This window comes from Hyperolius riggenbachi, chromosome 4 (assembly GCF_040937935.1).
Source record: "Hyperolius riggenbachi isolate aHypRig1 chromosome 4, aHypRig1.pri, whole genome shotgun sequence".
Taxonomy (NCBI): Eukaryota; Metazoa; Chordata; class Amphibia; order Anura; family Hyperoliidae; genus Hyperolius; species Hyperolius riggenbachi.
In genome coordinates, this window is record NC_090649.1 from 469,212,034 (window position 1) to 469,224,625 (window position 12,592).

The 12,592-nt window shown below is 43.3% G+C and overlaps 1 protein-coding gene across 8 annotated transcripts in view; it reads right to left on the reverse strand.

Annotated features, from left to right (window-relative positions):
- Positions 1 to 12,592, reverse strand: part of USH2A (usherin) — a 1,078,291-nt gene that overhangs the window by 838,694 nt on the left and 227,005 nt on the right. For all 8 annotated transcript variants that reach the window (XM_068232882.1, XM_068232881.1, XM_068232884.1 and 5 more), the window contains one exon: positions 59 to 222. In XM_068232882.1, the coding sequence (XP_068088983.1) occupies positions 59 to 222 (164 nt within the window). The remainder of the gene's footprint in view (positions 1 to 58; positions 223 to 12,592) is intronic.

The following is a 12,592-nucleotide window of genomic DNA, read 5'->3' on the forward strand; positions in this document are numbered from 1 at the left end:
CCTATGGTTTTCTTTTACAGCAGGCTGCCCAGTGCCCATGAAGTAAAAGTAAACTTACTTGCACTACATCCATATGGGTTGTTCCCATCCAGGTGGCTTGCCCCGTACAAACAGTGATCGCATGCAGTTCCCTCTACAAACCGCTTGCAGAAACATTGTCCACTTACAGGATGGCAGTTCCCTTTAACTGCCCCGGCAGCGTTGCACGAGCACGGCTGACATCTGCAAAAACAAGCCTCAGTTTATAAGGACAAGGCAGCACACTGAATGCTATGTATAAAGTGTAAGTCTAAATGTACTAAAACAAAATGCTTAAAGGACCACTATTGCAAAACAAATAAATACATTTAATAATTAAATACAATTAAAATACATGTAAACTCATACAAATAATAAGTATATTTCTTCCAGAGAACAAATGAGCCATACATTAAATTTTTCCTATGTTGCTGTCACTTACAGTAGTTAGTAGAAATCTGACAGAGCTGGCAGGTTTTGGACTAGTCCATCTCTTCATGGGGGATTCTCAGCATGGCCTTTATTCTTTATAAACACACTCCCAGAAAAGGATTTTTACACAGATGCTGGCAAACCTCCCTTCTTGCTGCACACTTTTTTGACAGTTAGATAAAGCAACTGCCATTTACTAAGTGCTTTTCAAAATAAAGAAAACCCTGAAGACCCCCCCCCCCCCAATGAGGAGATGGGCTAGTCCAAAATCTGTCAGATTTCTACTACCTTCTGTAAGTGACAGCAATGTAGGAGAAAAGTAATTTATGGCTCATTTTACTCAGGAAGAAACGTACTTCTAATTTGTATGTGTTTACTTGCACTTTACATATTTGCGATAGTGGCCCTTTAACCTCCTTGGCGGTACGCAGTTTACGAGGCTGCGTCCGCGGGAGGGATTTTTAGATTAAAAGTTGTTTTAAACTTCGGAGCTAGCACTAGGCTAGCTACCTGTGTCCCCCAAGCCCCCCAGCACCTATCTGCTCCCCCTGATTGCCGCCGGCAACACTCACCCGTCCCCGATCCCGCGAGAGCCGCAGATTCCCAATTAGCTTCAGTCGTCGCTATGGCGGCGATCGGACATGACGTCTTCGACATCATGCGCAGTGCCGATCCTCCCCATAGCGAAGCCTGGAGCTGATCGGGAGGCTGCGCCATCGCGGGATCCCTGGGGGGTATGTATTCCGGTGGGGATCAGAGGGAGAGCGGAGGTACTTGGAGGGCACAGGTAGCTAGCCAAGTGCTAGCTGAAGAAAATTGAACACATTTTATGAAAAAAAATCCTCCCGGGGCCATGTGATCCCCTGCGGCGGCTAGCCGTGTCGGGCTTACCGCCAGGGAGGTTAATGATTAAAAAGTTGCCAGCTGAAATATAAATAATGAAACACTCAGAATACTGGGAGATACAAGGAAACACAATAGCAAGCATGTTCCATAAATAAAAAAAAAATGTTTTGTACCATTAAAATATAACTTTTGATTATGTGTTGAAATGAGCCTAATGCCTGAAACTAACACAAAAATTACACACTGTGCAAGAATATAAAAACGGAGTTTACCAATTCAGTGATCTAAAACCCTGAGATGGACTCCAGATCAGGGTATACTGATGTAAGACCAAGAGTCACCCCGAGGTGATCAGTTCAGGAGTCCAGTCCACTCTGGAGTCCCCAGGCATCTACAAATTGAATAGCTAGTTGGGATTCTTGTACTGGACCACAAACACAATACAAAGAGGATACAGAAAGTGCTCAACAAACAACCCTACATTCATAACATGTATCGCCCATGAGGGGCTTCGTCAGAGGATCACCAAGAATGGGCGGAGTGCAAAAAATAAGAAGAAGGCAAAAGCAACTCCCCACATACTTGGTGATCCTCTGATGAGACCCTCATGAGCAAAACATGTTAGGAATGTAGGCAGGCCCGGATTTACCTCACAGGAGCCTATAGGCACAGATGTCCTGGCACCTTAGATTTCGCCCTCCATGGACCTACAAACCCCACCAGACTGCACCACAAGTGTGCTGGCTGTCCCAGCTGTCAATTCTCCCTTACTTCCCTTGCCTGTCATAGGTAGCTATAGGTGCCCCTTAGTATTAGGTAGACAGAAGTACCCTCGGTATTAAGTAGCTAGAGGTGCCCCCAAGTATTAGGTAACTAGAGGAAACTCAGTTTTAATTACCTAGAGGTGCCCCGACTGAGGGGAGATCTCGTCAGTGGAATGCCGAGACCTCTCATTTACACTCTCAACAGGACTCTGCATAGAGAAGGAAGGAGGGAGGCATTCGGGGAGGGGAATGAGCCACCTTTTCATCATCAGGCGCCTGAAGGCATGTGCCTACAGTGCCTTATGGTAAATCCGGCCCTGAATGTAGACCAATTTAAGTGATACAATGATTGGTCAGTCATTTGCTAATCCTGTGAAGCCCTACCCCTTTCTTCCTATGTGACCAAGTTAGTGGCCTATCCCTCCCCCTCCTGGTCATGTGAGGGGAAGGGGGGCAGTACTGTATTCACATTGGAAGGGAGGGAACAGGTGGGATCAGAGTGGCATTCTAGGATGGCAGTTTTTGCAGCAAGAATTCCAAGAGTCCTTTTAGTCTACAAGGAGGAGACAAAAAAAAAATCATCGTTTCTCAAGCACAGAGCCTTTTTAATTTTATGAATCATTTACCATTAAATATCCTACTAACTTGCCAAGAAAAGGCATTTAAGTGAATTAAATATAGGTTCTGAGAAGGTACTCCTTGCATCAGAAAGAGAAAAAAAATCAAATAACACTGCACACTGAATACACAGAGGACTGGTATTGTATCCCTGCAGCTCACGTGCTGATGTAAAGACCTAAACAATCAGAACAGTTTTTATGGCTGCTTCCTAGAAGGCAATGGGGTAGGAAGGCAAACCTTGTACAAACAGAATATCATATTTGAAAGTGATTCTTCCTGACATTGAAGGTGGCCCCGCAACAGACAAATTTGAACAAATGTCTTTTCAATCTAAGAATTACAATAATAAAAAAAATATTTATTGATTGTAACATTTGAAAAATCTGATCAATGCACCACACACAAGAGGGATAAAATTTGGAGGAATTACGGTTCTGAGGTTTAGTAGAAATGTTCTATGGCTAGGTACAAGGCCGTAGCAGAGATATCCAGTGCAGAGGCCAAACCAGCTGGCAGGAAAGAACAACAACATGAGCCATTGTTATGAAAATTTTCTCATATGTACATTAAAAAATGGTCTTAGAACATATTACCTAATTTCGGGGTACTAAGAGAGGAAACGCCATATTTGGCTTTTCCCATCTGAGCATGTGTGGATTGGGTCATCCATCACATGCTATTATCAGCCAATTGCATGCCATGGGGACTAGGCCATCCCTGCTGGGTGATGTCACATTTAACTCTTTAGTGGCTAGTATAAAATAGCCAACATGGACTCCAGAGCGCACTTTAAGTTTCCACCTTCTAACTTCAGACTTCACTTCTACTTTCATTTTACTTCTAGTCATCTACCTGTATGCTGTATGTAGTGCAATGAATCATAGATCATAAGAGAAAGCCTGGCCTATTCACAAGGCGTAGACCAAGTTTGCATGGAACGCATAAGATTCTACAGACTGATTGCTTAGCTGACGTATCAAAATACAGTGGCTTGCAAAAGTATTCGGCCCCCTTGAAGTTTTCTACATTTTGTCACATTACTGCCACAAACATGAATCAATTTTATTGGAATTTCACATGAAAGACCAATACAAAGTGGTGTACATGTGAGAAGTGGAATTAATATCATACATGATTCCAAACATTTTTTACAAATAAATACCTGCAAAGTGGGGTGTGTGTAATTATTCAGCCCCCTTTGGTCTGAGTGCAGTCAGTTGCCCATAGACATTGCCTGATGAGTGCTAATGACTAAATAGAGTGTACCTGTGTGGCAATTAAATTAAGTACATATACAGCTGCTCTGTGACGGCCTCAGAGGTTGCTTAAGAGAATATTGGGAGCAACAACACCATGAAGTCCAAAGACCTCACCAGACAGGTCAGGGATCAAGTTATTGAGAAATTTAAAGCAGGCTTAGGCTACAAATAGATTTTCAAAGCCTTGAACATCCCACGGAGCATTGTTCAAGCGATCATTCAGAAATAGAAGGAGTATGGCACAACTGTAAACCTACCAAGACAAGGCCGTCCACCTAAACTCAAAGGCCGAATAAGGAGAGCGCTGATCAGAAATGCAATCAAGAGGCCCATAGTGACTCTGGACGAGCTGCAGAGATCTACTGCTCAGGTGGGGGAATCTGTCCATATGACAACTATTAGTCGTGCACTGCACAAAGTTGACTTTATAGAAGAGTGGCAAGAAGAAAGCCATTGTTAACAGAAAGGCATAAGAAGTCCCATTTGCAGTTTGCCACAAGCCATGTGGGGGACGCCGCAAACATGTGGAAGAAGGTGCTCTGGTCAGATGAGACCAAAATTGAACGTTTTGGCCAAAATGCAAAACGTTATGTGTGGTGGAAAACTAACACTGTACATCACTCTGAACACACCATCCCCACTGTCAAATATGGTAGTGGCAGCATCATGCTCGGGGGGTGCATCTCTTCAGCAGGGACAGGGAAGCTGGTCAGAGTTGATGGGAAGATGGATGGAGCCAAATACAGGGCAATCTTGGAAGAAAACCTCTTGGAGTCTGCAAAAGACTTGAGACTGGGGTGGAGGTTCACCTTCCAGCAGGACAACGACCCTAAACATAAAGCCAGGGAAACAATGGAATGGTTTAAAACAAAACATATCCAAGTGTTAGAATGGCCCAGTCAAAGTCCAGATCTAAATCCAATCGAGAATCTGTGGCAAGATCTGAAAATTGCTGTTCCCAAATGCTGTCCATCTAATCTGACCGAGCTGGAGCTGTTTTGCAAAGAAGAATGGGCAAGGATTTCAGTCTGTAGATGTGCAAAGCTGGTAGAGACATACCCTAAAAGACTGGCAGCTGTAATTGCAGCAAAAGGTGGTTCTGCAAAGTATTGACTCAGGGGGCTGAATAATTATGCACACCCCACTTTGCAGTTATTTGTAAAAAATGTTTGGAATCATGTATGATTTTCGATCCACTTCTCACGTGTACACCACTTTGTGTTGGTCTTTCACGGGGAATTCCAATAAAATTGATTCATGTTTGTGGCAGTAATGTGACAAAATGTGGAAAACTTCAAGGGGGCTGAATACATTTGCAAGCCACTGTATGTAACGAAGATAAGATTACTGCTGAACACATCTGTATATCTGTTTTCCGAATAAACACCTTAACCTTGGACGACGTCTAAGCAGTCCTATCTCCTGTGCCGTTTCTGTGATGAGTGTTAAGTTATCACACGTTGGGCTTGATTCACAAAGCAGTGCTAACTGTTAGCACGCCTGTGAAAACCCCCTTAGCACGTCTAAACGAGCTTTTCGCGTGCAAAACTTTACGCGCACACTGCACAGAGCGCTCCGCGCGAAGTGCCCATTAAAGCCTATGGGACTTAGCGCGCCCATAGGACTTTGCGCGCGCAAAACTTGAGATCTGATTGAGAAATCCGGTGCTAACCTACTTAGCACCCTGGTTAGCACGTCTAAAGACTTTAGACGTGCTAAGTAGGTTAGCACAGCTTTGTGAATCAAGCCCATTCTGTGATATGGTGCCGAACAAAGGAGTAGTGTTGTTGCCTATAGTAACCAACAAATATTTATTACAACTATAATCACAATTTTGTGCCATAACTGCAAATTTTGTATTGAAATTGCGAAAACACAAACTTTTGGCTCATCACAGGACGTGTCATAATAGCAATGCTATATCAACATGTAAAGTGTAATTGTCAGGGGTGTTCCATTTCACAGCACTCTTATCATAAACACCAGTGTTGCTTTCAAATTTTCGCATCAAAAATGACATTTTCAATTTTGAGAACATTTTTGATATCATATACCGTATATGATGAAAATTTGCAGAAACAAAAAAAAAACATTTTTACAACAAAAAATGTGAAAATAGTTTATTTTTAGCGCGAAAATTCACAAAAAGTGGGAAAAAAATCACAAACGTATTAAAAAATAGTTTTCAATGGCATTTTTGCTTTTTTCGCAAAAAATGAATGTGAAAAGAATAATCGGCATTTTCGCTCTCCGCTGGTAAACACTTGTAGTGCAGACTGAGCCTTACATGGCGATTTGCTTTATTTTATTTAGTAATATTTTTGGCTTGTGTGAAAGCTTCCCGTAGTTACTTATAAAGAGGTGGCGATCATCTTCAATGACCTGTACACAGTAAATCTGACCTCATCACTCTGCGAGTGGCGATGACAGTACAAGTCAATGACAGAAAGTCCACACTCCTCTCCCATGACAATTCATTTTTTATCCTATATCTACCACATGAAAAGAGACATCTTAACGCTTTTCAATGGCTTCTCAGTTTGCCACACACACTCCACTGTATCTTTCCCGTTCACTTCTTTCTAAATAGGTGAAAATAACAATAAGTGCGTGGCAAGAAGAGGTTGTAGGGAAAGTCAAGTTTAACATGCGTCATTACTCATTATTTAGGCTGCTTTCACACTAAATGACTGTTGTGTCGCTATAGAAGATAACGCGCTGTTGACTTTGCAGCGGCTCGGCACCCAATCGGGCATTTCTGGCTCAACCCCATGGGACGCTGTAGAAGTGCTAGGCCCCATACACTTGTATTGCCATTGTGTTACCCTGAGGTACAACATGGTAAAGCAACACAGCTTTGCAAGGCAAGTGTAAAAGGGGCCTTTCATCTCTGGTTCCCTTTAACTTAAAGGGAACCAGAGATGAACGTTTCACACAAAATAAACATATCAGTTGATAGCTTGTAAAGAATAAATGCTCTACCTGATAATTTTGCCGCTCTGGTGTGCCTTTTTTAGTGTTTTTTATCCATTATTGCTACAGGAAAAATCAAATATGGCCGCCGGCTCATATCCCTTCTCCTTCCGGGTTATATGAGTTGTTCTGGATGTGCTGTCTAGGCTATATGAGACTATGCTGCTATCTAGGCTAAATGCAGCCTTTCATCTATGTGCTTTCATTTTGGTATGATGTACAGCTGCCTGTAGGAAGTGTCTCTCATAGGAATGAAACTGCAGTCATCATCAGTATCTACAGTATGCAGACAGAGAAGGAAAAAACAGATTAAGGGGCGCTATATGTGAAAAAATACCCAAATAGCAAGATAGAGAGATGTAGAGTATTTCCTGCTGCTGCCTTATATTGTGGGGGTACCTCCTTCCCCCACTAAACAAAACAAATCAATCTGAAAACTAAATAAGGAGCGCAAGATATAGGTTAAAAGTTTCCTGTTTTATTATCAGTAAGAAAAGGGGATATATATATATATATCAGTATATTCGCTGTTACATATGCTCCCACAGGTCTGCAAGCAAATAAACAGATGTGTTACACATATATATAACATTCCACCATGCACTCATTTGGATTCATACACATCTATTACACATCCTCTGGTGACCCTTTTAGGGGGATGAAAAAATATATGCGTGTAAAAATATAAAAAATCTCCTTAAAAAACTTTAAAAAGAGGAAAAAATGCATAAATTTGTAGTTGCACTTCCAAGACAAGAACCACAATGCAACCAATTCCTATGAGGGTCCTCAAAAAGATCTCCCCGTGCACAGGGACTTATTAGCTGATGTGCCTCCCGTGGTGATCTCACACTGTATTGCAATAGAGTTCCTCCGTGCAAGTCAATGGCCACAACAAACCTCTGAGGTCAAAGCATTCCCTGCAGTATAAGCCTCAAAAGCGGTATGATCCACCCTACAGTTACTCACTTGTCCCCCAGTGGTTTCTCTCCACAGGATCCAGAGGGTGTCTGCACAGGGATCTGGCGGAGTATCGTAGCGTCTCCTCGTTCGCATATGCCGCCCGCAACACTTGCGGCTATGCCACGGACCTCCACGAGTCAGCTGATTCGGAGTCTGACGTCACTTCCGTGCGCTCCGGCTCCTTCTACTTCCTGTGCTTCTGCGCTCCAGCTGGCTGCGTTCTTCTTAGTACACTGTTTTCTTCCGCACACCACACTAAGTCACAGATAGTTGTAAGTAGATTTCAAACAGCAAGATTCCAGTTGATTAAAGGGGCGCCCCACTCAATCAGTCATCGACATGTTTCGACATCTACGGATGTCTTTCTCAAGATGTTTGGAATAATGCTTGCCGGTACCTCCTCTTCCTTTATAGTTGACAGGTCCTCCCCTTCCTCTTCATTTAAAGTGGTAGTCCTTGATTGATTATAGTTTCCCTACCAAAGTTACTGCTGATACCTTTTCACACAAATATCAGATACCAACATCTTTATGCATCCCCAGGGTCACCAGTCCCCCTCCAGGTCACCAGTTTCTACCACTTTCTCCACCACAGATATAACAACATTACCATTCTATTTAAAAAAGCCAAACAATTCCATTTCCTCATTTAGGCCCTTAGGTGCCAATGTGTCCAGATTAAACATCCAGTTACTTTCCCGCCTTGACATTTTGGCGATATAATCGCCTCCCCTTAAATCCCTATGAACTATTTCTAGTCCGAAGAAAACAATGTCTTTTACTTCACAATTATGTAAAATCTTAAAATGTTTCGACAAGGGGTGCTCTTCCCACCCCTTCTTGATGTTATTAACATGTTCCCCAATTCTTTTAAACAATTCCCTTTTAGTTCTCCCTATGTACTTTTTCCCACATGGGCATACTAAACAGTAGATAACCCCCCTAGTGTCACAGGTAATTAGATCACTTATCACATAACTTTCATATGCACCCTCCACTCCCGTGATCCTCTTGTAACCCCTTGTACTTCTACACCCCACACACCTCCCACATCTGGCGAAACCCCCATCTTTGGTTTTCTTCCCAGTTGTCAGGCTACTTGCTGCCGTGGCCACCTTCAGGCCTATATTACCTGGTCTCCTGTACACAAAAGAGGGATGAGTAGGTAATACCTCATTTAGGACTCTGTCCTCCCTCAATATAGGCCAGTGTCTCTTAATAATACTTCTCACGGCACTACTCTGAGAGCAGAACTTCAAATTAAGTTTCAGAGAGTGATCCTCCACATCCCTCTTAATACCCTTAGTCAGGAGGTCCTGTCGTTGTACCCCCTCCACCTCTCGTTTTGCTTTTTCAATGATTTCATCTTTGTATCCCTTTGCCTTAAATTTCTCAGTTATAACTTCCAACTCTTTCTCATATTCTACCTCTTCCGTGCAGTTCCTCTTTAAACGTATAAGTTGTCCCTTGGGGACATTATTTAACCATGATGGCAAATGGCAACTAGTAGCTAGAATATACCCATCATCCCTCTTTTGTGTACAGGAGACCAGGTAATATAGGCCTGAAGGTGGCCACGGCAGCAAGTAGCCTGACAACTGGGAAGAAAACCAAAGATGGGGGTTTCGCCAGATGTGGGAGGTGTGTGGGGTGTAGAAGTACAAGGGGTTACAAGAGGATCACGGGAGTGGAGGGTGCATATGAAAGTTATGTGATAAGTGATCTAATTACCTGTGACACTAGGGGGGTTATCTACTGTTTAGTATGCCCATGTGGGAAAAAGTACATAGGGAGAACTAAAAGGGAATTGTTTAAAAGAATTGGGGAACATGTTAATAACATCAAGAAGGGGTGGGAAGAGCACCCCTTGTCGAAACATTTTAAGATTTTACATAATTGTGAAGTAAAAGACATTGTTTTCTTCGGACTAGAAATAGTTCATAGGGATTTAAGGGGAGGCGATTATATCGCCAAAATGTCAAGGCGGGAAAGTAACTGGATGTTTAATCTGGACACATTGGCACCTAAGGGCCTAAATGAGGAAATGGAATTGTTTGGCTTTTTTAAATAGAATGGTAATGTTGTTATATCTGTGGTGGAGAAAGTGGTAGAAACTGGTGACCTGGAGGGGGACTGGTGACCCTGGGGATGCATAAAGATGTTGGTATCTGATATTTGTGTGAAAAGGTATCAGCAGTAACTTTGGTAGGGAAACTATAATCAATCAAGGACTACCACTTTAAATGAAGAGGAAGGGGAGGACCTGTCAACTATAAAGGAAGAGGAGGTACCGGCAAGCATTATTCCAAACATCTTGAGAAAGACATCCGTAGATGTCGAAACATGTCGATGACTGATTGAGTGGGGCGCCCCTTTAATCAACTGGAATCTTGCTGTTTGAAATCTACTTACAACTATCTGTGACTTAGTGTGGTGTGCGGAAGAAAACAGTGTACTAAGAAGAACGCAGCCAGCTGGAGCGCAGAAGCACAGGAAGTAGAAGGAGCCGGAGCGCACGGAAGTGACGTCAGACTCCGAATCAGCTGACTCGTGGAGGTCCGTGGCATAGCCGCAAGTGTTGCGGGCGGCATATGCGAACGAGGAGACGCTACGATACTCCGCCAGATCCCTGTGCAGACACCCTCTGGATCCTGTGGAGAGAAACCACTGGGGGACAAGTGAGTAACTGTAGGGTGGATCATACCGCTTTTGAGGCTTATACTGCAGGGAATGCTTTGACCTCAGAGGTTTGTTGTGGCCATTGACTTGCACGGAGGAACTCTATTGCAATACAGTGTGAGATCACCACGGGAGGCACATCAGCTAATAAGTCCCTGTGCACGGGGAGATCTTTTTGAGGACCCTCATAGGAATTGGTTGCATTGTGGTTCTTGTCTTGGAAGTGCAACTACAAATTTATGCATTTTTTCCTCTTTTTAAAGTTTTTTAAGGAGATTTTTTATATTTTTACACGCATATATTTTTTCATCCCCCTAAAAGGGTCACCAGAGGATGTGTAATAGATGTGTATGAATCCAAATGAGTGCATGGTGGAATGTTATATATATGTGTAACACATCTGTTTATTTGCTTGCAGACCTGTGGGAGCATATGTAACAGCGAATATACTGATATATATATATATATATCCCCTTTTCTTACTGATAATAAAACAGGAAACTTTTAACCTATATCTTGCGCTCCTTATTTAGTTTTCAGTATGCAGACAGAGCACAGAGGGATCATATTGCAGCCACAGAGATTCTCTCTCAGCAGGAGCAGCCCCTCCCATGTCCTCACAGCTCTCAGTATGCAAAGCAGGAAATCTAAGGCAGGAGGGGGAAGGCTTGGGCTTGAAAAGACGCCACAAAAGAGAGACTCAGCTATAATGATTCCAGGTCAAACTTAGACTGAGCCAGTCAGGAAATCTTATCACAGCTGCTAATAGACTAATTAAGCAGATAACAATGAAACTAAAAGCAGGGTAGGTGTTTACTGTCATGTTCCCACTGATAAATGTAATAAAATACATGAGGGTGCTTCCTCTCTGGTTCTCTTTAAGAGCTAATGAAGTGGTTGGAGGATGCTCCTCTGGTCCAAGGGCCCCTAGTGCGGTCAAAACCTTTGTATCCTCTATCACTATGTCCTTGTGGGGTTCCCTGATTTTTAGATAAGCCCAGTGGCGTACCTACTGTAGGGCTGCAGGTGCTCACAGCACCCGGTGTAGCCATGGCTAGGGGAGCCACTGTGGTGCTCAGTCACTGTGTTCTTCCATCTGAGACCTTTTTTCATAGTTTGAGCAACATTCGGAAAAATAGCAGCAAGCAGTGCAGGGGACTGTACTACTTCCTGCACTAGATGTACAACCCCTCCCCCTTCCTGTCCCGTGAGCAATGTGTCTCCTTGCTCTCTACACACAGCCTGCAGTGAGTGAATGTGCAGAGCAGGGGAGTAGAGAGAATGATTGCTGTGCTGCAGCTGGGACATTAGCAGGGAGAGGTGGCAGGATGTGTTTAATGTTTCAGAAGTTACCTGGCATTAGTAGCCATGTGCAATGGCTGCTGTAATACCAGGGTGCCCTGGAATATTGATTATTTATCCTGATCAGTGTAATTAATCAATAATGCAGGGCAGTCTGCTGTTGCAAAAACCAGTAATAAAGGTACAGACTCTGTAGTGAGCAGAGAAGCAAGCTCCATGCAATTTAGATTAGTTTGATTGCAGGTAATCTTATCACTTTTCCCAGCTCCCCCTCCCACCCTACTGTTTTCCCCCATGACCCTTTCCTCTTTTCAGATTTTAGTGGCTTCTTTTAACAGCATGTCCCTGCCAAACAGCACTGGTGATGTCTGCAGTCCTGGTGAGAGGTCTTCCTGCCATTTCTCCTCTCCCACCAGGCTCTCTGTCTCGTGCCTCTACCTCTTTACCCCCTCCCTCTCCTCCTATGCATCCCCCTCTATTGTATGTCCCCCTTTTCTGACTGTCCTCAGAGGAGCTCACAATCTAATCGTACCATAGTCATAGTCTAATGTCCTACCATATTATTATTGTGTATTTATATAGCACTGACATTTTCTGCAGCACTGTTAAGAGTACAGCATTTCAGAACGGTTAGCTCTGTCCACGTCCTGACGACTCCTTTTCCCCAAAAAAAAATCCCCCCAAAATTTTCATTGTCTTGCTTGGCGCCCCTAGCCGTCAACCCTCCCATCAAAAA